The 25,622-nt window shown below is 62.5% G+C and overlaps 1 protein-coding gene across 5 annotated transcripts in view; it reads left to right on the top strand.

Annotated features, from left to right (window-relative positions):
- LRP1 (LDL receptor related protein 1) overlaps positions 1-25,622 on the top strand; it is a 60,722-nt gene extending 35,100 nt beyond the window's left edge. For 2 of the 5 annotated variants that reach the window (XM_072358042.1, XM_072358044.1), the window contains 70 exons: positions 131-298; positions 601-783; positions 886-1,086; positions 1,211-1,456; positions 1,705-1,902; positions 2,278-2,482; positions 2,558-2,722; positions 3,022-3,266; positions 3,347-3,478; positions 3,570-3,797; positions 3,897-4,071; positions 4,306-4,400; positions 4,499-4,648; positions 4,804-4,944; positions 5,079-5,207; positions 5,985-6,116; positions 6,220-6,354; positions 6,446-6,575; positions 6,661-6,787; positions 6,955-7,106; positions 7,201-7,325; positions 7,450-7,821; positions 8,651-8,840; positions 8,947-9,151; positions 9,263-9,455; positions 9,731-9,856; positions 9,955-10,083; positions 10,461-10,580; positions 10,879-10,992; positions 11,079-11,228; positions 11,359-11,481; positions 11,791-11,907; positions 11,993-12,121; positions 12,201-12,323; positions 12,427-12,567; positions 12,650-12,837; positions 13,019-13,202; positions 13,280-13,365; positions 13,693-13,812; positions 13,898-14,085; positions 14,247-14,452; positions 14,623-14,811; positions 14,972-15,120; positions 15,452-15,545; positions 15,803-15,919; positions 16,007-16,126; positions 16,391-16,513; positions 16,794-16,919; positions 17,105-17,221; positions 18,488-18,594; positions 18,768-18,900; positions 19,344-19,463; positions 19,824-19,946; positions 20,147-20,290; positions 20,360-20,494; positions 20,713-20,832; positions 21,060-21,331; positions 21,425-21,603; positions 21,851-21,957; positions 22,121-22,237; positions 22,460-22,636; positions 22,846-22,986; positions 23,082-23,255; positions 23,345-23,506; positions 23,696-23,870; positions 24,085-24,189; positions 24,441-24,505; positions 24,625-24,712; positions 24,837-24,981; positions 25,402-25,622. In XM_072358042.1, coding sequence (XP_072214143.1) covers positions 131-298; positions 601-783; positions 886-1,086; positions 1,211-1,456; positions 1,705-1,902; positions 2,278-2,482; positions 2,558-2,722; positions 3,022-3,266; positions 3,347-3,478; positions 3,570-3,797; positions 3,897-4,071; positions 4,306-4,400; positions 4,499-4,648; positions 4,804-4,944; positions 5,079-5,207; positions 5,985-6,116; positions 6,220-6,354; positions 6,446-6,575; positions 6,661-6,787; positions 6,955-7,106; positions 7,201-7,325; positions 7,450-7,821; positions 8,651-8,840; positions 8,947-9,151; positions 9,263-9,455; positions 9,731-9,856; positions 9,955-10,083; positions 10,461-10,580; positions 10,879-10,992; positions 11,079-11,228; positions 11,359-11,481; positions 11,791-11,907; positions 11,993-12,121; positions 12,201-12,323; positions 12,427-12,567; positions 12,650-12,837; positions 13,019-13,202; positions 13,280-13,365; positions 13,693-13,812; positions 13,898-14,085; positions 14,247-14,452; positions 14,623-14,811; positions 14,972-15,120; positions 15,452-15,545; positions 15,803-15,919; positions 16,007-16,126; positions 16,391-16,513; positions 16,794-16,919; positions 17,105-17,221; positions 18,488-18,594; positions 18,768-18,900; positions 19,344-19,463; positions 19,824-19,946; positions 20,147-20,290; positions 20,360-20,494; positions 20,713-20,832; positions 21,060-21,331; positions 21,425-21,603; positions 21,851-21,957; positions 22,121-22,237; positions 22,460-22,636; positions 22,846-22,986; positions 23,082-23,255; positions 23,345-23,506; positions 23,696-23,870; positions 24,085-24,189; positions 24,441-24,505; positions 24,625-24,712; positions 24,837-24,981; positions 25,402-25,542 — 10,631 coding nt within the window. In that variant the 3' untranslated portion in view covers positions 25,543-25,622. Of the gene's footprint in view, positions 1-130; positions 299-600; positions 784-885; positions 1,087-1,210; positions 1,457-1,704; positions 1,903-2,277; positions 2,483-2,557; positions 2,723-3,021; positions 3,267-3,346; positions 3,479-3,569; positions 3,798-3,896; positions 4,072-4,305; positions 4,401-4,498; positions 4,649-4,803; positions 4,945-5,078; positions 5,208-5,984; positions 6,117-6,219; positions 6,355-6,445; positions 6,576-6,660; positions 6,788-6,954; positions 7,107-7,200; positions 7,326-7,449; positions 7,822-8,650; positions 8,841-8,946; positions 9,152-9,262; positions 9,456-9,730; positions 9,857-9,954; positions 10,084-10,460; positions 10,581-10,878; positions 10,993-11,078; positions 11,229-11,358; positions 11,494-11,790; positions 11,908-11,992; positions 12,122-12,200; positions 12,324-12,426; positions 12,568-12,649; positions 12,838-13,018; positions 13,203-13,279; positions 13,366-13,692; positions 13,813-13,897; positions 14,086-14,246; positions 14,453-14,622; positions 14,812-14,971; positions 15,121-15,451; positions 15,546-15,802; positions 15,920-16,006; positions 16,127-16,390; positions 16,514-16,793; positions 16,920-17,104; positions 17,222-18,487; positions 18,595-18,767; positions 18,901-19,343; positions 19,464-19,823; positions 19,947-20,146; positions 20,291-20,359; positions 20,495-20,712; positions 20,833-21,059; positions 21,332-21,424; positions 21,604-21,850; positions 21,958-22,120; positions 22,238-22,459; positions 22,637-22,845; positions 22,987-23,081; positions 23,256-23,344; positions 23,507-23,695; positions 23,871-24,084; positions 24,190-24,440; positions 24,506-24,624; positions 24,713-24,836; positions 24,982-25,401 lie in introns of those variants that run through there. The other 3 variants (XM_072358041.1, XM_072358043.1, XR_011905889.1) reach the window with 2 other exon arrangements.

Raw genomic sequence — 25,622 nt, 5'->3', positions numbered from 1 at the left:
CCGTCCATCTGTCTGTGTGCTCTGCCCAATCCCTGCTCTTCCCCCCTTTGCTTTCTCCTCCAGCCCCCCCTCAGCTCTGGGTGCTCTCTGAGCCCTTTCCTCTCCTTCTTTCCCCCCCCAACCCCCATAGACAACGACTGCGGGGATAACAGCGACGAGGCGGGCTGCAGCCATTCCTGCTCCAGCAATCAGTTCAAATGCAACAGCGGGCGCTGCATCCCGGTGCATTGGACGTGCGACGGGGACAACGACTGCGGCGATTACAGCGATGAGACTCACGCCAACTGCACCAACCAGGGTGAGCCCGGGGCAGGAGGAGGAGCCCATTGCCTTGTTGATTCCCAGCCTGGATCCCTGCTCTGGGGTTGGGGGCAGCGGAGGGGGGGGGTCCTACAATGGGGAGGTGGGCACAGGCAGGACAGAGGGATGGGGGATGGAACAACCTCATGCTGTGGGCTCTGCTGCCTTCATGCATCCTGCAGCCTCTGGGTGCTCTCATGGATGCTCCCATCCCCTCTGGCCCCGCTGTTGGCCGTCCCCCCCCCCCCCAGCTCCATATGGAGATGCTGAGCTGTGCCCCCCCCCCCCCCAACCTTGCAGCCACGCGCCCACCCGGGGGCTGCCACACCGATGAGTTCCAGTGCCGCCTGGATGGGCTCTGCATCCCCATGCGCTGGCGCTGCGACGGCGACACCGACTGCATGGACTCCAGCGACGAGAAGAACTGCGAGGGGGTGACCCACGTCTGCGACCCCAACGTCAAGTTCGGCTGCAAGGACTCGGGTAAGAGCAAGAAGGAGGGGAACCTCAGTGCTGCGTCCTGCTGGGTCCCATTGGGCTCAATGGCAGCGGGGGTCTCTGATCCCTCCTTCCCCCTCCCTGCAGCCCGTTGCATCAGCAAAGCGTGGGTCTGTGACGGGGACAGCGACTGCGAGGACAACTCGGACGAGGAGAACTGCGAGTCGTTGGTGTGCAAACCTCCCTCGCACACCTGCGCCAACAGCACCGCCATCTGCCTCCCCCCCAACAAGCTCTGCGACGGGGCCGACGACTGCGGGGATGGATCCGACGAGGGCGAGCTGTGCGGTGGGTGCTGGGTGCCAGGGGGATGGGCAGGGAATGGGGGACACACAGGGATGGGGGGACACACAGGGATGGGGGGACACACGCAGGGCTGGAGCTGACATACACCCCCATCCCCTCCCCATAGATCAATGCTCTCTGAACAACGGCGGCTGCAGCCACAACTGCACCGTGGCCCCCGGGGAGGGCATCGTGTGCTCGTGTCCCCTCGGGATGGAGCTGGGAACGGACAACAAGACCTGCCAGATCCAGAGCTACTGTGCCAAGCACCTCAAGTGCAGCCAGAAGTGCGAGCAGGACAAATACAACGTCAAGTGCTCGTGTTATGAGGGCTGGATGCTGGAGCCCGACGGCGAGAGCTGCCGCAGCCTCGGTGGGTGCCGGGGGGGGGGGGTGAGGGGCTCGTGGCTTCTCCCCCTCTGGGTGGTGTTGATCCTACAGCACCAAGCAGGACCTGGGGGGGAAGGAAGGGCTCCAGGGCTTTGGGCTGCTGCGTTGTTGGCGATGCCGAGGGTCTGCTGTGGGGCAGGGGGGATGTGGGGCAGAGCTGACCCCCACTGAGGGCTGTCGGTCCCTCCTCTGTGTCCCGATCCCCTTTTAACCCCCCGTTGTGCTCCTCAGACCCTTTCAAACCCTTCATCATCTTCTCCAACCGCCACGAGATCCGACGCATCGATCTGCACCGCGGCGATTACAGCGTGTTGGTGCCCGGCCTGCGCAACACCATCGCCTTGGATTTCCACCTCAACCAGAGCTCCCTGTACTGGACTGACGTGGTGGAGGACAAGATCTACAGGGGCAAACTGCTGGAGAATGGGGGTGCGTAGTCCTGGGGGGTCAGGATGGGGCCCTGGGTTGGAAGGGCTCCGGTGCAGCCCCGCAGCTCTGCTGACGATCCCATCCAGCTCTCCAAAGCTGCTCATTAAGTAGGGGTTAATCCTAAATAGCAATGGCAGCCCAGCAGCTGCTGGTTGTGCTTTTGGATGCCTGCGCTGCTGCAGAGGGGCAGCAAAGACTGCAGATGTGAAGCTGCATCCCCCGGGCTTTCAGAGCCAGCTGGAGGAGGGTGGAAAGCTCAGATGTGTCCCCACCAGCCGCCCCCATTGAGCCGGGGGGACCCATCCAAGAGGAGGGTGGTGGGATGGATGTGGGGTGGGACAGGCAGCCTCAGCCCCACTGCTGTGCGCCCCACAGCTCTGACCAGCTTTGAGGTGGTGATCCAATACGGTTTGGCCACCCCGGAGGGTCTGGCGGTGGATTGGATCGCCGGCAACATCTATTGGGTGGAGAGCAACCTGGACCAGATCGAGGTGGCCAAGCTGGACGGCACCATGCGCACCACGCTGCTGGCCGGGGACATCGAGCACCCCCGCGCCATCGCCTTGGACCCCCGCTATGGGTGAGAGCAGCTCCCCCTCCTCGGGACCGCGGTGCTGCTGCGTCCCCGCTGAGCTCTGCCCCGTTGTTCCCATAGGATCCTGTTCTGGACGGACTGGGACGCCAGCCTGCCCCGCATTGAAGCCGCCTCCATGAGCGGCGCCGGCCGACGCACCATCCACAAGGAGACGGGCTCTGGGGGGTGGCCCAACGGGCTCACAGTGGATTACCTGGAGAAGCGCATCCTCTGGATTGATGCAAGGTGGGCTCGGGTTCCCCCCCCCGGCCCTGCAGCCCCCGCTGGGCGCTGCCCATCCCCCCCATCCCATCCGACCTCCTGCTGCGCCGTTCTGCCCTTCCTGCGGCCTTTGTTCCCTATGGAGCTGATGGCTGTGATGCATCCCAGCCTTTGCTTTGGGTTTTCGTTGCCCTGGGGGCTGCAGGGTGCAGCGCAGCTCAGCGCTGTGTGGGGCAGAGCAGCCGCTCCACCCCCTGCATTGAATCCTGCCCCGCGTTGGCTCTCACCCCCTTCATCCCTTCGTCCCCATCTCTCGGGCGCAGGTCGGACGCCATCTACTCAGCCCTGTATGATGGCACGGGGCACATCGAGGTGCTGCGGGGCCACGAGTACCTCTCACACCCCTTTGCCGTCACCCTCTATGGGGGGGAGGTCTACTGGACCGACTGGCGCACCAACACCTTGGCCAAGGCCAACAAATGGACGGGGCACAACGTGACGGTGGTGCAAAGGACCAACACGCAGCCCTTCGACCTGCAGGTTTACCACCCCTCCCGGCAGCCCCTGGGTGAGCCTTGTGGGGGGGTTGGGAGGTCACAGCAGTGGGTGGGGGTCCTGGTGCTCGCTGACCTCCCATCCTCCATGCAGCGCCCAACCCCTGCGAAGCCAACGGAGGCAAAGGGCCGTGCTCCCACCTCTGCCTCATCAACTACAACCGCACGCTGTCCTGCGCCTGCCCCCACCTCATGAAGCTGGATAAGGACAACACCACGTGTTACGGTGAGCCTGCGGCCGCCGGGATGCTCCCAGCCCCCCATTTACCCCCCAGTAGAGCCGAGGTCCCACCACGTCCCCCCTTTTCTTCCCTTAGAGTTCAAGAAGTTCCTGCTGTACGCGCGGCAGATGGAGATCCGGGGGGTGGACATTGACAACCCCTACTACAACTACATCATCTCCTTCACCGTCCCCGACATCGACAACGTCACCGTGGTGGATTACGACGCGGTGGAGCAGCGCATCTATTGGTCCGACGTGCGCACGCAGACCATCAAAAGAGCCTTCATCAACGGCACCGGCGTGGAGACCGTCGTGTCCGCGGGTGGGCACGGAGGGGGCTCTGCCTATGGGGCAGCCCGTGGCTCCTTCATGACCCCATGGAGCAGAGCTGACCCCTGGCTCTCCCCATGTTGCTTTGCAGACCTGCCCAACGCTCACGGCCTTTCAGTGGATTGGGTTTCCAGAAACCTCTTCTGGACCAGCTACGACACCAACAAGAAGCAGATCAACGTGGCGCGGTTGGACGGCTCCTTTAAGAACGCCGTGATCCAGGGCTTGGATAAACCACACTGCCTGGTGGTGCACCCCCTCCGTGGGTACGTGTGACCCCCCCAGTGTGGGCTCTGGGGGCATCAAAGTGCAGCGACACGTGTGGGAGGTGTGAGAAGGGGGAGGTGGGAGCAGGGTGGTGCCTGGGGGTTGTGCAAGGAGGGGGCTGCATTCTGGTGCTGAGTTGGGTGCTGGGCTCTAGGCTGGGTGCTGGCTTTGGGAGCTGTCTATGTGGGGTTCAGCCCCCTCCCCACTCCAAGCTCCCCGTTGTATCACTGCAGGAAGCTCTACTGGACGGATGGGGACAACATCAGCGTGGCCAACATGGATGGCAGCAACCGCACGCTGCTCTTCACCAACCAGAAGGGCCCTGTTGGTACGGGGGTCCCCCCCTGCTCCCATCTGCTCTGCCAGCACCTCCCTCCCCTCCTGATGGTGCCGATCCTTCTGACACCGCTGCTCCCTTCCCCCCAGGCCTGGCCATCGATTACCCCGAGAGCAAACTGTACTGGATCAGCTCCGGCAACGGCACCATCAACAGATGCAACCTGGATGGCAGCGACTTGGAGGTGATCGTGGCGGTCAAGAGCCAGCTGAGCAAGGCGACCGCGCTGGCCATCATGGGTGAGAGCTGAGGGGTGGGCTGCGGGGTCCTGGCCTTCCTCCTGCCCTGCTGCTGCTCCCTGAGGGTGGGCGCAGCCCCTGCCCTCCTTGCTGTGCCTTTAGGCTGCATGGAGGGGATGGGGAAAGCTGCTCCATGCTCCTGACCCTACACGCAGGGGACAAGCTGTGGTGGGCTGACCAAGCCTCGGAGAGGATGGGAACCTGCAACAAGAAGGACGGGACGGAGGTGACGGTGCTGCGGAACAGCACCACGTTGGTGATGCACATGAAGGTGTACGATGAGAGCATCCAGCAGGGTGAGCGGCTGCGTGGAGCAGGGGGTCCTTGGGGAGGGGGCGCCCACCCCATGTCACCCCTCACCCCATGTCACCCCTCACCCCGTGTCACCCCTCACCCCGTGTCTCCCCTCCCCCTTTGCCTCCCCATCCAGCCGGGAGCAACCCCTGCAGCGTGAACAACGGCGACTGCTCTCAGCTGTGCCTGCCCACATCAGAGAGCTCCCGTTCCTGCATGTGCACTGCAGGCTACAGCCTGAAGAGCGGGCAGCAGTCCTGCGAAGGTGAGTGCTGCTGTGCCCACATCTATGGGGCAGTGCTGTATGGGAAGGGCTGATGGGGAGCGTGGGGTCGGTGCTGCCTTCGGTCCCTCCAGCCCTGCAGCTGTGAATGGTCTCTCCCGGCTGCTCCCAAATCTCTGCCCTATTTGCCACCGTCATCCTTGGAGAGAGGAGAGCCCTCCCCCTGCAGCTCTGGGTGCCAGAAGGTCTCTAAAGGCTGTTTGTGTTCACGCTGTTCTGTCCTTTTGGCCGGCGCTGGCGGAGTTACGGCACCATCTGGGTCAGGGCAGGGATGGAATAACAGCACAGCCCCGCCGCGGTGCAGCGCTCTGTGCCAGCGCTCAGCTGCAGGCTTCAAGGGGGAGGGGGGGGGGGAGCTGGCTGTGTCCGTCTGTCCCAGACCCACAGTGGAGCTGTGGGGGTCAGCGCTGCCGTGTGAGGCCCTGAGCTGGGGGATGCAGTGCAGCCCTGTCTGGGTGCAGCCCTGGTCATAGAGTGAAGCCCGGAGGAGCTCTGCTGCCGTTCTCTGCTGCTGCCCCGCGCCCAGAGGCCCCATTTCACCCCGAGCTGTGTCAGTTCTCAGTTTAGTGTGTGTTCTGCCCTCCTTTAACCCGCAGCATCCCATCCATCACATCCCATCCCGGTTGTGGGATGGCTTTTCCCCCATGCGTTCACCCACTTAGACCGTGCTCAGGCAGGGATGTGAGCAAAGCAGAGGCAATGAAGGACACCCACCCCGCTGGTGCCCAGCACTGCCCTCACCGTCCCCACGTGCTGCAGGTGTCGGTTCCTTCCTCCTTTACTCCGTCCACGAGGGGATCCGTGGCATTCCTTTGGACCCCAATGACAAATCGGATGCCCTTGTTCCGGTGTCGGGGACCTCTCTGGCTGTTGGGATCGATTTCCATGCAGGTGAGCTGCGGGCTGCGCTGCGGGGTTGGGGAGGTCGGTTGCAGCTCCCGCCCCATCGCACCCCTCGGCCCCGATTCACTTTATCACCCCCCCCCACCTGTAGAGAACGACACCATCTATTGGGTGGACATGGGGCTGAGCACCATCAGCCGTGCCAAGAGGGATCAGACGTGGCGTGAGGATGTGGTCACCAACGGCATCGGGCGCGTGGAGGGCATCGCCGTGGATTGGATCGCGGGTGAGTGGGCTCTGCATTAAGGGGTTGGGAACAGCAGGGCAATAACAGCAGGGCAATGGGGGGGGTGAGCCCTCACAGACCCTCCGTGCAGGAAACATCTACTGGACGGATCAGGGCTTTGATGTCATCGAGGTGGCCAGGCTGAACGGGTCCTTCCGCTACGTGGTCATCTCACAGGGCTTGGACAAACCACGGGCCATCACCGTGCACCCAGAGAAGGGGTGAGGAAACCATTGGGGTTTGGGTCTGGGAGGGGGGGGTTGGAGGGTGGGGGGGCGTGTGGTCTCACTGCTGTGTCCCCTGCAGGTATCTGTTCTGGACGGAGTGGGGGCAGTACCCCCGCATCGAGCGCTCGCGCCTGGATGGCACCGAGCGGATGGTGCTGGTGAATGTCAGCATCAGTTGGCCCAACGGGATATCCGTGGACTACGAGGTGAGTGTGAGGAGGGGAGGATCGTGCACGCGGTGCTGGGAGCTGAGGGACCCCTCGGACCCCCCTCTGCATCCACCCAGCAGCTCTGAGCCTCGGGATGGGGTGAAGGTGTGGGGCTGCCTCGGGGTCGGCCCTATTTGTTGCTGATTGGGGTGGTTCCTCCTCAGGATGGGAAGCTGTATTGGTGCGACGCACGGACAGACAAGATCGAGAGGATCGACCTGGAGACGGGCGAGAACCGCGAGGTGGTTTTATCCAGCAACAACATGGACATGTTCTCCGTCTCCGTCTTCGAGGACTACATTTACTGGAGCGACAGGTTGGGGGTCCCCGCGGCCGGTGCTGCTGGGGGGGCTGATGGGGCTGGGCTCAGAGCTGGGGCTGAGTGACACGATGGCTGGATCCTGTCGTAGGACTCATGCAAACGGCTCCATTAAGAGAGGCAGCAAAGACAACGCCACCGAGTCGGTGTCCCTGCGGACGGGCATCGGCGTGCAGCTCAAGGACATCAAAGTCTTCAACCGCGCGCGGCAGAAGGGTCTGTTGGGGCTGGAAGGGGCTGTGGGACTGGAAGGGGCTGTTGGGGCTGGAAGGGGCTGTGGGGCTGGAAGGGGCTGTGGGGCTGCTCATGGCAGAGCTCTGATCTCCCCTTATCCACGCAGGCACCAACGTCTGTGCTCAGAACAACGGTGGCTGCCAGCAGCTCTGCCTGTTCCGCGGCGCCGGGCAGCGGACGTGCGCCTGCGCCCATGGGATGCTGTCCGACGATGGCGTCAGCTGCCGCGACTACGACGGCTACCTGCTGTACTCGGAGCGCACCATCCTCAAGAGCATCCACCTGTCGGATGAGAACAACCTCAACGCCCCCATCAAACCCTTCGAGGACGCCGAGCACATGAAGAACGTCATCGCTTTGGCCTTCGATTACCGCTACGGCACCAAAGGCAGCAACCGTATCTTCTACAGCGACATCCACTTCGGGAACATCCAGCAGATCAACGACGACGGAACGGGACGCAAAACCATCGTGGAGAGTGAGCGTCCTCGGGACTCAGCCCCAGCTCCTCTCAGCCCCAACTCTTCTCAGCCCCAGCTCTTTTCAGCCCCCCCCTTCCTTCTTCTGAGTTTCCCTTCCCTTGGTTCACATTGTTGGCCTTGCTGAGCTTTCATGTCCCTCCCGGCACGGCTTGTTCTGTGCTTCTTTGGGGTGTTTTGGAGCGGCTCTCGCTGAGCTCAGCTGGGAATTCTCCCCCTCCGTTTGCCATCCTCATGGCCTTGGATGTCAGGAGCGTTCTCAGCGCTCCCCCTGGCACCGAAGGCGCATCACGAGGCTGAGCCGTGCACGTGGCTGCGCTTCGCTCCACAAACTCACGCTGCAGCCCGTTTGGGATCTGCTCTGTTTGTGCTTCATGGAGCCCTGGGGGCTGAGCAGAGCTGAGCAGAGCTTACCCAGCCCAGCCCTCACCTCCAGACCTGCTTTGCACTTGCTTGGCTTCCTCGGCTCCCACGGCTGTAGGAAGGACTGTGGCCATTGCTCTGCTTTGCTGGGGTGAAGCTGCAGCGGGGTTATAAGTGCTCTCCCTAATGAGCGTGTTTACATTTGGTGCTCGAGGTGGCTTTTATTGCCAAGAGCTGGAGAGCAGCTTCCATCTCTCAGTGCCGCTTCATTAAGGCTTTTGTTGGTCGTTAATGGCGAGGAGGGCTGGGTGTGCAACTCCAGTTCCTGGCTGAGGAGCTCCAAGGAAGGATTTCCACGCTCCTTCAGACTCATCTCTCCCATCCATCAGAGCAGACCCCCCCCCAATATCCCCCATGAAGCTCCGGGCCCAGGGGTGCTCACCCCTTCCCATCCTCTCCCTGCAGACGTGGGCTCAGTGGAGGGGCTGGCGTACCACCGAGGTTGGGACACTCTGTACTGGACCAGCTACACCACCTCCACCATCACCCGCCACACGGTGGACCAGAGCCGCCTGGGGGCCTTCGAGAGGGAGACGGTGATCACCATGTCTGGGGACGACCACCCGCGTGCCTTCGTGCTCGATGAGTGCCAGAAGTGAGTGCAGGAGGGCTGCGTTGGGCCAACACGTCTCTGGCAGGGAGATGGGGATGGCAATGGCGCCGTGCGTCCCTCATCTCCTCTCCTTTCCTTTCCCTTCCAGCCTGATGTTCTGGACCAACTGGAACGAGCAGCACCCCAGCATCATGCGTGCAACCCTGTCCGGTGCCAACGTCCTCATCATCATCGACCAGGATATCCGCACGCCCAACGGGTTGGCCATCGACCACAGGGCTGAGAAGATCTATTTCTCTGATGCCACGCTGGACAAGATTGAGCGCTGTGAATACGATGGCTCCCATCGCCACGTGAGTGGGGGGATGGGGGGGGAGAAAGTGCTTCTATGGGTAGACTGTGTTTGTTTGAGGCTGCCCCACAGCCGGGATGCTTCGCGCTCATGTCTTGCCAACATCCTGCAGGTGATCCTGAAATCAGAACCCGTGCACCCCTTTGGCCTGGCTGTTTATGGGGATTACATCTTCTGGACGGACTGGGTGCGCCGTGCCGTGCAGAGAGCCAACAAATACGTGGGCTCTGACATGAAGCTGCTGCGTGTCGACATCCCCCAGCAGCCCATGGGCATCATCGCCGTGGCCAACGACACCGACAGCTGTAAGGACCCCCCACCGTCCTTCCTTCCTGTCCTTCCTTCCTGCCCTGCCGTCATCCCTTGGGGACATCCCCAATCCCTTGGGGGCACTCAAGCTCTGAAGGGAGAGAATTCACCCCACTTGTGCTCCTGCTGAGCCCTGGGGAGGACGGACCCCCCCCAGACCCACTCATCCCCCCATTGACGTGCATGGGGAGGATCCCCTGCCTTCCCTGCCCCCATCATGAAGGCTGCAGGGAAACTGCTGCTGAGGGTGACCGCTCTGTGTCCCTCCTAGGTGAGCTGTCCCCGTGCAGGGTGAACAACGGCGGCTGCCAGGACCTGTGCCTGCTCACCCCCAAAGGACACGTCAACTGCTCGTGCCGCGGCGAGCGCGTGCTGCAGGAGGATTTCACCTGCAAAGGTGGAGGGGAGGTGGAAGCTGACGGCCGCCAGGAGGGGATGGGGAGGAGGGGAAGGGGCTCCGCTCGGCGCCGCTGACCCTCCTTGCATCCCTCCCAGCTCTGAACTCCACCTGCAACGTGCACGACGAGTTCGAGTGCGGCAACGGCGACTGCATCGACTTCAGCCGGACGTGCGACGGCGTGGTGCACTGCAAGGACAAGTCGGATGAGAAGCAGTCCTACTGCAGTAAGGTTCCTCCTCTTGCTGCTTTGCTCATCCCATCCCGCTCAGCCGGCTCCTGGCTGCTGGCTGTTTGCTCACCTCCCTCCGCTGCTCCTACAATCCCACAGGCTGTGAGGGCTGCAGAGCTGCCCTAATTGCAGACAGTGGGACACCCTGAGCGGTCCTGGGGTGTGTTGGGGGGGGGTTGCAGCACCTTCACTCTGCAGCAGCCCTTGCTTTGCAGCTGGGGAGGATCTGTGCTGCCAAAAGCTGAGCTGGAATCCAGGAATCCATTTCCTCACCCTGCTTGTGCAGTTTCTCCTCTGCTGAAGGGTCCCACGTTGCTGCCAAAGCTCCAGCACTCACAGCACACCATCCCCCCCCCCCATCAATTCTTACAGGCAGCCGCAAATGCAAGAAGGGTTTCCTGCACTGCATGAATGGGCGCTGCGTCGCCAGCCGCTTCTGGTGCAACGGGGTGGACGACTGTGGGGACAACTCGGACGAAGTGCCGTGCAACAGTAAGCAATGGCCGCCCGCCAGGCTGCTGTCAGCTGTCTGCCATGGGGGCGTTGGGAAGGGGTTACCTTCAGCTCCACAGGGAGGGATGAGCGGAGAATCCAAGGTCTGAATGGCTCGTGCCGTGCGTGCAAACGCAGGGTGGGGAGGGAGAGCCCTGCAGGCGACGCAGCACAGAGCGGCCTGAAAGTCAATGCTGGGGGAGCGCGGGGTGACGGCAGCAGGTTGTGGGCACAGAAGGGGCCGCAGTGGGGCTGTGGGTGCCGCCCCCCCCAGCTGAATTCACCCACCTCGTTGCAGAAACCAGCTGTGCTGCCACCGAGTTCCGCTGCCGCGACGGGAGCTGCATCGGGAACTCGAGCCGTTGCAATCAGTTCATCGACTGCGAGGATGCATCAGATGAAATGAACTGCAGTGAGTGCCCCGCGTGCATCCCGCAGCCCCCAGCCCTGCATGAGTCGGAGCTGCGGGCCGTCGGCTCACGCCGCATCTCCTCGCAGCCGCCACCGACTGCAGCAGTTACTTCAAGCTGGGGGTGAAGGGCACCACGTTCCAGAAGTGTGAGCACACGTCGCTGTGTTACGCGCCCAGCTGGGTCTGCGACGGCGCCAACGACTGCGGGGATTACTCAGACGAGCGCAACTGCCCCGGTGAGCCCAGCATGGAGAGCGGCACCGCTGAGCCTGCGGCCCTTTGGAGACCCCCGTGTTTGGGTTGGGGATGGAGGGGGAGGGGGGGACCCACGCTGCTGTTTTCACGGCTGTTTTCTTCCCACCCCAGGTGGGAGGAAGCCCAAATGCCCGGCCAACTACTTTGCCTGCCCCAGCGGGCGCTGCATCCCCATGACGTGGACCTGCGACAAAGAGGACGACTGCGAGAACGGAGAAGACGAGACGCACTGCAGTGAGCGGCAGGGTGGGGAGAGCACGGGGAGCAGAGGGGGGGGAGCAGGGGGGACCCTCCTCCAATATCCCATGGCCGGGGAGCAGACCTCTTAGTGCTCTGCTTCCATAAGCCTGGGCTTCTCCCTATGAGCAGAGCAGACCCATTCGCCCAGCACCTTGTGCCCACGGTCACTTGAAGGGCGCTGGGCTGCAGCTCCATACCGGGGTCCCACATCACCCCTCACCCCCCCCACACACACCCCCCATCCCCTCCCAGCACGGTGCAGGGCTGCTGCCCCAGCTCTGAGCCCCTCCTCTCCCCTCCCAGACAAGTTCTGCTACCCCGTGCAGTTCGAATGCAACAACCACCGCTGCATCTCCAAGCTGTGGGTGTGCGACGGGGCCGATGACTGCGGGGACGGCTCCGACGAGGACAGCCGCTGCCGTGAGTGCTGCATCCCCCCCACTGCCACCCCTCTGCCCAATGGGGCACCACGGAGCCTCTCCATGAGTGGCTTTCCTCCTATTAGGGCTGACCACGTGCAGCACAGGGTCCTTCCAGTGCCCGGGTACCTACGTGTGTGTGCCGGAGCGCTGGCTGTGCGATGGGGACAAGGATTGCGCCGATGGGGCCGATGAGACCCTCGCTGCCGGATGCTGTGAGTCCCCTGGGGGGGCTGAAGGGGGGTGGAGGGGAGGACGTGGGGAGCAGGGACTGAGCAGAATGCATCACCCCAGTGTACAACAACACCTGCGACGAGCGGGAGTTCATGTGTGGGAACCGGCAGTGCATCCCCAAACACTTTGTGTGCGACCACGACGACGACTGCGGCGACGGCTCCGACGAGTCCCCGGAGTGCGGTGGGTGCTGGGGGTCGGTGGGGGGGTCTGGAGCCCTCCTCGCCTCCTGGTGGGGCTGTTAAGGGCTGGTAAGGGCCGTGCCAATGCTGCCTGTTGCTTGCAGAATACCCAACCTGTGGCCCCCACGAGTTCCGCTGCGCCAACGGCCGCTGCCTCAGCAACAGTCAGTGGGAATGCGATGGGGAGTTTGATTGCCACGACCACTCGGATGAGGCGCCCAAGAACCCGCGTTGCAGCAGCCCAGGTGGCTGCAGGGCTTTGTTTGGGTGCAGGGAACTGGGTTGCATCGCTGCTCGCACTGACGGCCGCCTCTCACCCCGCTGCAGAGAGCAAATGCAACGACTCCTTCTTCATGTGCAAGAACGGGAAGTGCATCCCGGAGGCTCTGCTGTGCGACAACAACAACGACTGTGCCGACGGCTCCGACGAGCTCAACTGCTTCATCAACGAGTGCCTCAACAAGAAGCTGAGTGGCTGCTCCCAGGAGTGCGAGGACCTCAAGATTGGCTACAAGGTAGGGACCCTCCGGGGTGATGCTGCTGTGCGTCCAGTGCTGCTCCTGCTCCGTGCTGCAGCGTTGCACGGTGCTCTCAGTTTGTGCTTTGCATGCACGGCTCTCGCCTCCTCCTGTCTGCATGCACCCATGTCTCCCGTGGGTGCCCGGCCGTGTCTGACATCCCCAATGCCTCCTGCAGTGCAGATGCCGTCCCGGTTTCAGGCTGAAGGATGATGGGAAGACGTGCATCGACATCGACGAGTGCTCCACCACTTACCCCTGCAGCCAGAAGTGCATCAACACCCTGGGGAGCTTCAAGTGCCTGTGCATAGAGGGCTACAAGCTCAAACCCGACAACCCCACCAGCTGCAAGGCCGTCACGGGTGAGCAGGGTTTGGGCTGCGGGTGCTGCTGGTGCCGCGGGGCAGATCCTGACCCACCTTCTGATCCCTTCGTGCAGACGAGGAGCCCTTCCTCATCTTTGCCAACCGGTACTACCTGCGCAAGCTCAACCTGGACGGCTCCAACTACACTCTGCTCAAGCAGGTGTGGGGCAGGAGGGGAGCAGCAGCCTGCGGGGTGGGCTCTGCAGCTTAGTTGGGGTGGGGGGGTCCGGCATGCACAATAGCTCTCAGCATGAAGGTCTGGAAGGATTTGGGCTCCCAGCTTCCCATGCAGACAGTGGGCTCCGTGCAAATGAGCTCTCGCTGTGACTGTGCATGAGATTGTGTGCAAACAAACAGCTGTTCTGCAGGGACCTCGGCAGCTGTGTGTGCTGCAGGGACTGCAGGGGCTGGTGGGGGCTTGCTGGACCCCCCCCCCGACCCAACGCCAGCAGGTGGAACTATTTGGCTGCTTCCCTCTTCCTCCCAGGGCCTGAACAACGCCGTAGCTCTGGATTTCGACTACCGGGAGCAGATGATCTATTGGACAGACGTCACCACGCAGGGCAGCATGATCCGCCGCATGCACATCAACGGCAGCAACGTTCAGGTGGGGGTCAGGGCTGGATGGCTGCAGCTGGGAGGGGTTGCAGCCCGCGTGGTCCCAAACCTGTTGGTTCTTTTCCCCTCTCCAGGTTCTGCACCGTACCGGGCTCAGCAACCCCGATGGGCTGGCGGTGGATTGGGTTGGAGGCAACCTGTACTGGTGTGATAAAGGCAGGGACACCATCGAAGTGTCGAAGCTGAACGGGGCGTACCGCACTGTGTTGGTCAATTCGGGGCTGCGTGAGCCCAGGGCGCTGGTGGTGGATGTGCAGAATGGGTGAGAACCTCTGGGATCTGCCCAGGGTCAGGCTGGGGGTCCAATGTTGTGCTGGTTGGGGTCGTGGTTCTACCCCCTCCTGCCATGCTGGCTGCCCAGCAAGTTGTATGTGTGCTTTGTGCTGGGCTCAGCCCCGCTCTGCTCTGCCATTTCCTTCCCAGTTACCTGTACTGGACAGACTGGGGAGACCACTCGTTGATTGGGAAGATTGGGATGGATGGCACCAACCGCAGCGTCATCGTTGACACCAAGATAACGTGGCCCAACGGTCTCACCCTCGACTACATCAACAGTCGTATCTATTGGGCGGATGCCCGGGAGGACTACATTGAGTTTGCCAGCCTGGACGGCTCCAACAGACACACAGGTGGGAGCCATGAGGCCCTTTTGGGCCCTGATGAGGTGCTGAGCTTCTGAGCTGGAGCCTGGCTTTGGGGTGGGCTCCCCAGCTCCCAGTGCTGGCTCCCAGCAGAGCTGACCCCGTTGTTAGTGGGTCTGGGGGCTGCCCCTTGTTGATCTGCCCTCTCCCCCACGCAGTGCTGAGCCAGGACATCCCGCACATCTTTGCGCTCACCCTCTTTGAGGATTATATTTACTGGACCGACTGGGAGACCAAATCCATCAACAGAGCCCACAAGACCACGGGAGCCAACAAGACTCTGCTGATCAGCACTCTGCATCGGCCCATGGACATCCACATCTACCACCCCTACCGGCAGCCCGACGGTGAGCTGGGGGTCTCTGAGGGCCAGGAGGGTCTGGGGGTGCCAGGCAGGGAGGAGGGGGGGGGGCACAAAGGTGGATGTGTGCTGTGTGCTGCGGCTGGGGGCCAATGCAGGGCCCTCCCCATGGCTCTGACTCAGCTCTCTGCCTCTCACTTTGGCAGTTCCCAACCACCCCTGCAAGACCAACAACGCTGGCTGCAGCAACCTCTGCCTGCTGTCGCCGGGTGGGGGGCACAAATGTGCGTGTCCCACCAACTTCTACTTGGGCAGCGATGGCAAGACCTGCGTCTCCAACTGCACGGCCAGCCAGGTAACGGCCCCACGGGCTGTTTCTGCACTGCTCCGGCATGCTGTGGCTCCGTGCAAGCAGCCGTGCAGGGGTGGTGCATGGGGCTGCGGTGCACGAGTGACTTCTGGTGTGAGCAAGTGCAAACTATGGGCTGTGGGGTGCAGCTTTGGAGTGATGCTGCCCTCCCCGTAGCCCAGAGGTGGCACCCAGGGTTAGTGCAGATCGGGGTGCAGAGGGAAGGGACAGCACAGAGGTCAGAGCCCTTTGCAGAGGGGGTTCGATGGGGTCTCCCCTTTGCATCTGGGCTCCCTTTCTGAGCTGTCCTCGTGGATCTGTTCTCGTTCTGTTGCAGTTTGTTTGCAAGAACGACAAATGCATCCCTTTCTGGTGGAAATGCGACACGGAGGACGACTGCGGGGACCGTTCTGACGAGCCCGAGGACTGCCGTGAGTGCTCTGCTCCTCTAAGTTCTGCTGCCCTGCATTGGGGACCAGGAGGGTCACCCCATTGGAGCCCAGTGCTGCGCTTGGTCTTCCCAACCGGGTCTGTTGCCCTGTGGAAGTCAGCAGCCCTTCTGCCACCCCTTTGCAGCGCGTTGTTCTGATTGCTGAGCCCCTGCAAAGAGGGGAAGGAGGGAGGTTCAGGTTTGCCCTGGGAGCTTCCCCATGCGGGGACGTTTCACCCCATCCTCCTCTCCCCACAGCTGAGTTCAAGTGCAGACCAGGCCAGTTCCAGTGCTCCACCGGGATCTGCACCAACCCGGCCTTCATCTGTGATGGAGACAACGACTGCCAGGACAACTCAGACGAAGCCAACTGTGGTGGGTTCTTCCTCTCTCCTTGTGCCCCCCAAAGCCCAGCGGGGTCCCAATAAAGCACCATTGCAAACGGTGTCGCCTCCTTGGCAGATATCCACGTCTGCCTGCCCAGTCAGTTCAAATGCACCAACACCAACCGCTGCATCCCCGGCATCTTCCGCTGCAACGGTCAGGACAACTGTGGGGATGGAGAGGACGAGAAGGACTGCCGTAAGTGGGCTGGGATGGGGGTCAGCAGCTCTGTGTCTTCGGGCATTGCCTTTATCTGCTCTCTGGGGATGGAGGTTTCTCCTTACCCTCCTTTGAGGAGCCTCGTGGGGGCTTCGCTCCCCTTCCCCCTTGTGCACACACACAGTCACCAAACCCACCTTGTGCCCAGAGCATCTACGGGGTGGGTTTAATGGGGCGCTATTATGGGGTGGGGGCTGGCAGAGCCCTTCCTGCTGCCTCTGCTGACTGTGCCTCCCCCCGCAGCGGAGGTGACGTGTGCCCCCAACCAGTTCCAATGCGCCATCACCAAGCGCTGCATCCCCCGCGTCTGGGTGTGCGACCGCGACAACGACTGCGTGGACGGCTCCGACGAACCCGCCAACTGCAGTAAGAATCCTTCAAGGGGGAGGAATGGGGGGAGCAAAGGGGGGTTGGTGCAGCCCCTGCAGCCTCCACTGCAGCAGCAACATGCATGGAGATGAGTCCTTGCTTTTCCCTGCGGGTCTGCTTGCATTGGAGGCTGCGGGCGGCGCGGCTCCATCTGGGTGCTTTGGTGATGCTCTTTCTGGATCCACCCCCTTCAGCTGCAGGGGAGCCCCAGGGGGGAGGTGACAGCGCAGAGCTAAATGCCCCCTCCCCGTATTTACATCCATTTCTTTCTCCCCAGCGCAAATGACGTGCGGCGTGGATGAGTTCCGCTGCAAGGACTCAGGAAGGTGCATCCCAGCACGCTGGAAATGCGACGGGGAGGACGACTGCGGGGATGGGTCTGATGAGCCCAAGGAGGAATGCGGTGAGCGAGGGCTGGGGGTGAGGAGGTGAACCTCGAGGGTCTCCAGTCTTCCCCCGTCCTCAAAGGCTCCGGGTGCTGCGGGATTTCAGCTCCACGGGAGGGCAGTGAGCAGCTCTTCCCGCTGGCTGCTGCTCACACCTGCTGCGTGGGTGATGCTGATGCATTCCTGTCTGCATCCCTCCCAGACGAACGCACCTGCGAGCCCTACCAGTTCCGCTGCAAGAACAACCGCTGCGTGCCGGGCCGCTGGCAATGCGACTACGACAACGACTGCGGGGACAACTCGGACGAGGAGAGCTGCAGTACGTGCTGCCCTCCCACCTTCACCGACACACTGAGAGCTCTGGGGCTCCCCTGCAGCTGCTCGCGGCTCAGCTCAGCGTTGGGCCGGTTGGGGGTGATGGTTGGGAGCAGCAGCCCCACAGATGTGGCTGATGGGTCCCACAAACTCCAGGAGCTCGTGGCTGCTCTGGGGAGAGGCCAGAAGCGGTGACAGATGAGAGGGATGGGCCAAAGCCCAGCGATGCCCTCCCAGCACCTGCAGGCTCGCGGGTGTTGCCATGATGGAGCAGGGCAGGCTGTGGAGCAGCTCGGCTTTACGCCAGCACCTTGCACTTTGGCTCCAGCTTGGCAGGCAGTGCCCTTCCAGCTGGTTTGGCTGAGGCTGCGCAAACTCATCACCTCCCAGATGGGGGCTGAGGTCTGTCTGCAACGAGCTGGACCCGAGTCACAAACCTGAACCTGATCCGGGTGTGCAGGAAAAGATGGCTGCTTTGGAGAAGCTGCTGCCCCTTAACGAGCTGCCGCTTCTTAGCAGAGCTGTGCCAGCACTGCCCTTTGGAGCAGTGGGGACCAGGGTGGTGGCGGTGGTGGCCAGGACCCCCGTCCCCTCCCTGCTGCCTTGGGCTGGCGATGGGGCTGGCAGACAGCCCTGCAGACGCAGCCCCTCATTGTGCCAACGCGGTCGCCCACGTTTCTCTGTTTCCCTGCAGCCTCCAGAGCGTGATATTTTTTTTCTTTCTTTTCCGTTGTTTTCACGTCGTGTTTTTTGAGTTGGTGCCATTTCACTTCATCTTATGTTTTTTTTTTTTCCATTTTCACACTGTCGTTACGGGGCGCTCAGAGGTAGGTTCCTGCCAAAATCTTTTTAATTCCATGTACAGTCTCTTTGCAAATGAAATGAAGACGTTCAGTTCCACGTGAGGGCAGAGGGGCTGGGACCGGCCCAAGCCCGGTGGATTTGCAGATCAGCAGCAGCAGCATCTCCACCGCAGCTGGGACGGCTCCGACCCTCCTCCCCGGCACCACCAGGGCCCACGCATGGCTCAGCCTTGGCCCCGCAACCCGTGCCCCTCTGACACTCTGACTGTACCCCCTTCTGCTCCCAAACACCCCCTGTTGGCTTCTGCTCTCCCAGCGTTTCCTGGTGCTGCACCTCTGGGCATTGGGGGGGCTCAGCCCCATTCCCCAGCTGCGTGGGGTGCGAATGTCAGTCAGGCTGTGCTGTCTGCCCCGAGGCCGCCGCTCTTGCTGCCCGAGCTCAGGGCTGCCCTGTGTTCTGTCCCCAGCCCCACGGCCCTGCTCGGAGAGCGAGTTCTCGTGTGCCAATGGCCGCTGCATCGCCGGGAGGTGGAAGTGCGATGGGGACCACGACTGTGCGGATGGATCTGATGAGGTACGGCGCCGGGGAGGGGAGCAGCACCACGTCCTGCCCTCAGGCGGCGGTGGGGACCCCTCAACCCAGTGCCTGCCCCTGGATAAGGCTGCGAGGAGCTGGGGGCTGGGGTAGGAAACAACCACAGCCTGGGCCGTCCCTGCTGACCACCATCCCTGCATTTTTCACTGCAGAAAGACTGCATACCCCGCTGTGAGTTCGACCAGTACCAGTGCAAGAACGGGCACTGCATCCCCATGCGCTGGCGCTGCGATGCTGATGCCGACTGCATGGACGGCACCGATGAGGAAGACTGTGGCACTGGAGGTAATGGCAGCGCTGGGGTCACCAGCTGGGATGGGGATGGGGCTGAGCACCAGAGCAGCACCTGGGCATGGCAGGCTGAGTGCGGCCTAACACAGGCCTAACTCAGGCCTAGCTGCGGCCTAACTCAGGCCTAGCTGCGGTCTAACTCGGGCCTAGCTGCGGTCTAACTCGGGCCTACCTGGAGCCTGACTCAGGCCTAACTCAGGCCTAGCTGCGGTCTAACTCGGGCCTACCTGGAGCCTGACTCAGGCCTAACTCAGGCCTACCTGCGGTCTAACTCGGGCCTAGCTGCGGTCTAACTCGGGCCTACCTGGAGCCTGACTCAGGCCTAACTCAGGCCTAGCTGCGGTCTAACTCGGGCCTACCTGGAGCCTGACTCAGGCCTAACTCGGGCCTACTTGCGGCCTAACTGAGGCCTAACTGTCCTCCCTTCACTGTCACAGTGCGCACCTGCCCCCTGGACGAATTCCAGTGCAACAACACTCTGTGCAAACCACTGGCCTGGAAATGTGATGGAGAGGACGACTGCGGGGACAACTCGGACGAAAACCCCGAGGAGTGCTGTGAGTGACGCTGCCTCCCTGCTCCCGGTGCTGTGTCACCACCATGACCCTGCAGGGAGGAGGCAGGGCCGGGGCCTGCCGGCTGCCACGGGCTCCTCTTGAGAGTGGCCTTGCAGATGGGTGGGAGTGGGGCTGGGGTTTAGGACGGGGCTGGTGGGGCAGAGAGGCCATGCCTTGCTGTGGTGCCAGCAGCGGGTGATTGTCTGCTTCAGTCTCTTTGCTTTAGTCTCTGGAGCCCGCTCACGTCTGTGGGACTCCCTGGGATCGGGCAGAGGCCGAGCAGCGGCTCGTGACCAGCGTGACAGTCTGGCCATGGCGTCTCCTTTCACCGTCACCGTTTGTTTCTGTTTGCTGGTGCAGTGAAATTCCAGTGTCCCCCCAACAGACCGTTCCGCTGCAAGAACGACCGGGTATGTCTGTGGATCGGTCGGCAGTGCGATGGCATTGACAACTGTGGAGACAACACCGATGAGAAGGACTGCGGTGAGTGCAGACCAAGCTGGCTGCCGGCCTTGGGCCGTTCCCTGCAGGGCGCTGGGCTTGGCTTGGCCTCCTCCTTCCACAGAGCTGGGGGCAGCTGCCGGCATTGCAAGGCCCTCCCCACGCTGCTCTCCCCCTGCTACGTGCATGGGGCCGGGCACCCAGGGCCGTAGGGCGTCACAGTGCTGCCCGTGCTCCCACAGAGTCCCCCACGGCCAAACCCAAGAGCTGCAGCCAGGACAAGAACGAGTTCCTGTGTGAGAACAAGAAGTGCATCAGCGCCAACCTCCGCTGCAACTTCTTTGACGACTGCGGGGATGGCTCTGATGAGAAGTCCTGCTCTCATGGTGGGTGCAGGCGGGGGGCTGGGGGGCGCCGGGTGGCCATGGGGGTGCTGACCGTGTCTCCCACCATAGAGCACAAGTCGTATGACTGCATGACCAATGCCACCATGTGTGGAGATGAGGCCCAGTGCATCCAGGCGCAGTCCTCCACGTACTGCACGTGCCGCAGAGGTTTCCAGAAGGTGCCAGACAAGAATTCCTGTCAAGGTATTTCCTGCTGCTGAGGGACGTATTTATGGCTGCTTTTCACCCTTAGGGTGCATCTTTGTGTCTGCAAAGCAGCTGGGATGTCAGGAATGGCGTCCTCAGGGCACAGATGAGGGGCCTGGGGGGCGGTGGGGATTCTGTGCCCTGCGAATGCAGACCCCAGGGCTGAGCATGGAGACACCTCCTGGGCTCCCTGACCCCATCTCCCCTCTGCTCAGATGTCAACGAGTGCCTGCGCTTCGGGACCTGCTCCCAGCTCTGCAACAACACCAAGGGCTCCCACGTCTGCAGCTGCGCCAAGAACTTCATGAAGACTGACAACATGTGCAAGGCAGAAGGTCAGGAGGGGCTGTGGGTGTGCACAAACCCTGGGTGTACCGTGCCTTGCTGCAGGACTCAGCTCCTATTCCTTCACTCTGCCCATCCTGACGGGATTCTGGCCCTGTCAGTGTGTCCCATCCATCCGTCCCTCCCCAGCCCAAAGGGATGCTGAGCACCCAGTCCCGTGCCATGAAGCCAGGTTGACTGCAGCTCCCTGGCATCACCAACTATTCTTCCCCTGCAGGTTCGGAGCACCAGATCCTCTATATTGCGGACGACAACAAGATCAGAAGCATGTACCCCTTCAACCCCAACTCTGCCTATGAGCCGGCCTTCCAGGGCGACGAGAACGTGCGCATCGACGCCATGGACATCTACATCAAGGGCAACAAGATCTACTGGACCAACTGGCACACGGGCAGGATCTCGTACTGCGAGCTGCCCGCCTCCTCTGCTGCCTCCACCGCCTCCAACCGCAACCGGCGCCAGATCGACGGTGGCGTCACCCACCTGAACGTGAGCTCCGGTCCCACGTGCTGGGGGAGATGTGCAGTGGGGTGGCCGACCCCGAGCCTCCAGCCCTGAACCTCCTCCTGCTGCCCTCCCCAGATCTCCGGGCTGAAGATGCCGCGGGGTATTGCTGTTGATTGGGTCGCTGGGAACATCTATTGGACGGACTCCGGGCGGGATGTCATCGAGGTGGCGCAGATGAAAGGCGAGAATCGCAAGACGCTGATCTCGGGCATGATTGATGAGCCTCATGCCATTGTGGTTGATCCACTTAGGGGGTGAGACTCGAGCCCTTTCCCTCTTACCCTCTATCCTGCCCTCACCCCGCTTCCTTACCAACAGACCTTTCCCCTGTGCCTCAGGGACGCGCTCTTTGTTGGGGTGGGAGGTACCTGAGGTCGGCTCACCCCACTAGGATGGTGCTGGGAGAAGGCTGAGGGTTTCTCCTCTGCTGGGCTGTGGGGTTGTCCTGCTCGTCCCCTCTTTACTGCCCTGCTGGCAGTGACCTGCCCACGTCCTTTGCAGGACTATGTACTGGTCAGACTGGGGCAATCACCCCAAGATCGAGACGGCCGCAATGGATGGGACGCTGCGCGAGACCCTGGTGCAAGACAACATCCAATGGCCAACAGGTGAACAAGGGGGGGTACAGGAGGTGCCAGTGATGTGCAGTGGGAGGGACACGGCCGGCTCGTGCTTGGAAAGCTCAGCTTGGCTGAGTGGTGGGTGGCCGTGCTGCTCAGTGGGGGCTTGTGGTGGGCTTTGAGCCCCCCATCATGGCTGTGTGTGCACCAGGCCTGGCTGTGGACTACCACAATGAGCGGCTGTACTGGGCTGACGCCAAGCTGTCCGTCATCGGCAGCATCCGGCTCAACGGCACCGACCCCGTCGTGGCCATCGACAACAAGAAGGGTGAGCAGGGAGCTGTGGGAGCAGCAGGGGGGGGTTGACCTGTCCAAGGGTGACACCCCGGGTTCTGGGTTGGGTCCCACCTCCTCTTATAGGATGGGAGACCCCAGCCCAGCACCCACCTATAGCCTCTCAGCCCTGCCCATGGCAGCGCCTGGCTGGCCGTGCTGCCTGCCCCTGTGCCTCCTCTGTGTGAGCTCACGGGTGCTCTCCTCGCTTCCCCAGGGCTGAGCCATCCTTTCAGCATCGACATCTTTGAGGATTACATCTATGGGGTCACCTACATCAACAACCGCATCTTCAAGATCCACAAATTCGGGCACAAATCCGTCACCAACCTGACGTCCGGCCTCAACCACGCCACCGACGTGGTGCTCTACCACCAGTACAAGCAGCCGGAGGGTGAGTGCAGGCCTTGGGGGCTCAATGATTCCAACGTGGGGTGGTTAAAGGGTGAAGGGAGCAGTGGGGGCTGAGCCAAACTGGTTGGGTGCGGGGTTCACGTTGGCCAGGGCGCAATGGGGAGCTGCCAGCTGGTGACCTGAAGGCACTGGGTGCTGTGGGGCAGCTCTGCCTCGCTCTGTGCCTCACTCTGTGCTTCTTTCTGGCAGTGACCAACCCTTGTGACCGTAAGAAGTGTGAGTGGCTCTGCCTGCTGAGCCCCAGCGGCCCCGTCTGCACCTGCCCCAATGGCAAGCGCCTGGACAACGGCACCTGCGTGCTCATCCCCTCCCCAACCGCCTCTGCTGTTGGTAGGTGCAGCTGGGGGGGCGATGAGGAAGAGGATGGAGAGGGGAGGGGGGATGCTGTGTGGGACAGCCCTGCTCACCTCCCACCCCAACCTCAGTGCCCACCACCGACACGTGCGACCTGGTGTGTTTGAACGGGGGCAGCTGCTTCCTGAACGCCCGCAAACAGGCCAAGTGCCGCTGCCAGCCGCGTTACAACGGGGAGAGGTGCCAGATCAACCAGTGCTCTGATTACTGCCAGAACGGGGGGCTGTGCACCGCATCCCCATCCGGTGAGCGCCGTGGGGCCATGAGCCTTGTTGGGGGGGGGGGGGATAGGGGAGGTATGGAGGCACACGGCTCTGATTGCTCTCATTGCCAGGCATGCCCACCTGCCGCTGCCCCACCGGCTTCACGGGGTCCCGGTGCGACCAGCAGGTGTGCACCAACTACTGCCAGAACAACGGCAGCTGTACGGTCAACCAGGGCAACCAACCCAACTGCCGCTGCCCTGCCACCTTCATCGGGGACCGCTGCCAGTACCGTGAGTGGGGGGCTAAAGGGGGGGGGGTCCTATGCCTTAGGGGTGCTGAGCTGCTGCAAGGGAGCTGTGCAGAGGAGGAGGGTGGCCGAGCATGAGCCAGCAATGCGGCCAAGTGTGGCACCTTGGGAGGGTGAGGGGGGGGGTTTGTCTCCCCTTCTCCCCCCACCCTGAGCCCTGTGTGCCCCGCAGAGCAATGCTTCGACTACTGCGAGAACAACGGCGTGTGCCAGATGAGCAAGGATGGCAGCAAGCAGTGCCGCTGCCCACCGCAGTTCGAGGGCTCTCAGTGCCAGGACAACAAATGCTCCCGCTGCCAGGAGGGCAAATGTAACATCAACAGGCAGAGCGGGGAGGTGTCCTGCATGTGAGTGCTGTGCTGAAAGGCTGGGGGTGCAGGGATGGGAAGGAGCCTGCATGGGTGGGGGGCAACGGGTGGGCACCCACAGGGCGCTCTTTGGTGCGGTAGAGCCCCAGGGCTGGAGCTGGCACCAGGAGCAGGCAGGGCTGTGGGGGTGGGTGGGGGGTCGGGGGGGGGCATCACTGGGTGTTCATGCACTGACCTGGGTCATGCCCCACAGCTGCCCCGATGGCAAGATGGCAGCCAGCTGCCTGACCTGCGACGGCTACTGCCTGAACGGCGGCACCTGCTCCATCAGCGACAAGACGCAGCTGCCCGAGTGCCTGTAAGCAGGGGGGGGGGCTTCGGGGGGGGGGGGGGGGCTGCGGGGTGGCCCCCTGTGCCAAGCAAAGGGGAGATGCCTCCAACCCCCCCAAGCGATGCTGACAGCCCCCGATCTGTGTCATCCCCCCCCTCCTCCCCGTACCAGTCTGTGCCCCCTCCCACCGCTCCGTGCCCCCCCTTCCCACCCTCACTCCCCCCCCCCCCGCATGCCGTCCTGCCCCCTCTAACCCCCGGCTCTCCCCGTGCTCTCAGGTGCCCTCTGGAGGTGACGGGGATGCGCTGTGAGGACTTCATCGTGGGGGAGCAGCAGAGCAGCCGTATGTTGGGGGGGGATATGGAGGAGGGTGGGGGGGGGGGGTCGGGACGTGGCTTCTGCAGCCAGGATTGGGCCCCGTGCCCCCCCCCTGACCCCCCCAACCCACCCGTTGTGCTGCAGGAACCGCCTCCATCGTCATCCCCATCCTGCTGCTGCTGCTCCTGCTGGCCGTGGTGGCTTTTGCCTGGTACAAGTGGAGGATTAAAGGGTGAGTGAGATGGAACTGGTTGGTTGGGGGGTTTGGAGGTTGGATGTGGGGGGGGGGGGGCTTTACCCTTTGGTTTTGCCCCCCCCACACACACACCCTGACCCTGTTCTTTGCCCCCACGCAGCGCCAAGGGCTTCCAACACCAACGGATGACCAACGGGGCCATGAATGTGGAGATCGGGAACCCGACCTATAAAATGTACGAGGGGGAACCCGACGACGACGTGGGAGAGCTGCTGGATGCTGACTTCGCCCTGGACCCTGATAAGGTGGGACTTAATGGGGGGGGGGGGGGTCCTACACCTGGGTGGGGGTCCTACACCTGGGTGGGGGTCCTACAGCTGGGGAGGACTTGGTGCAGGTTGGGGTGCTGGAAGGGAAGCTCACACAGTGGGTGTGAATGGGGCAGGGGGCACAGATGGGTCAGGAGGGGGGGGGGCACGTTGGAATTGACCCTTTTAGAGCAGATGATGCCATTACATTGCAGCCACCACCAGTCTATGGGGCAGACCCCCCCCCAACCCAATGTACCATTGCCTCTATGAGCCCATTGACCTCATTTATACCCCCCCACCAGATGGTGCCGTTACACTGAAGTCTATGGGGAAGACCCCCCCCCCAACCCAATGTACCATTGCCTCTATGAGCCCATTGACCTCATTTATACCCCCCCCCCCTAATGTTTGCAGCCCACCAACTTCACCAACCCGGTGTACGCCACGCTGTACATGGGAGCTCACAGCAGCAGAAACTCCTTGGCCAGCACCGATGAGAAACGGGAGCTGCTGGCACGTGGGGCAGACGACGACCTGACCGACCCCCTGGCATAGTGTGTGTGTGGGGGGGGGGCGGTGTGTGGGGGTGGGGAGGGGGGGGAGCAGGCAGAGGGTTGGATGTGTGTGTGTGGATG

This window comes from Excalfactoria chinensis, chromosome 28 (assembly GCF_039878825.1).
Source record: "Excalfactoria chinensis isolate bCotChi1 chromosome 28, bCotChi1.hap2, whole genome shotgun sequence".
Taxonomy (NCBI): domain Eukaryota; kingdom Metazoa; phylum Chordata; class Aves; order Galliformes; family Phasianidae; genus Excalfactoria; species Excalfactoria chinensis.
This window is presented reverse-complemented; position numbering and strand designations above follow the sequence as displayed.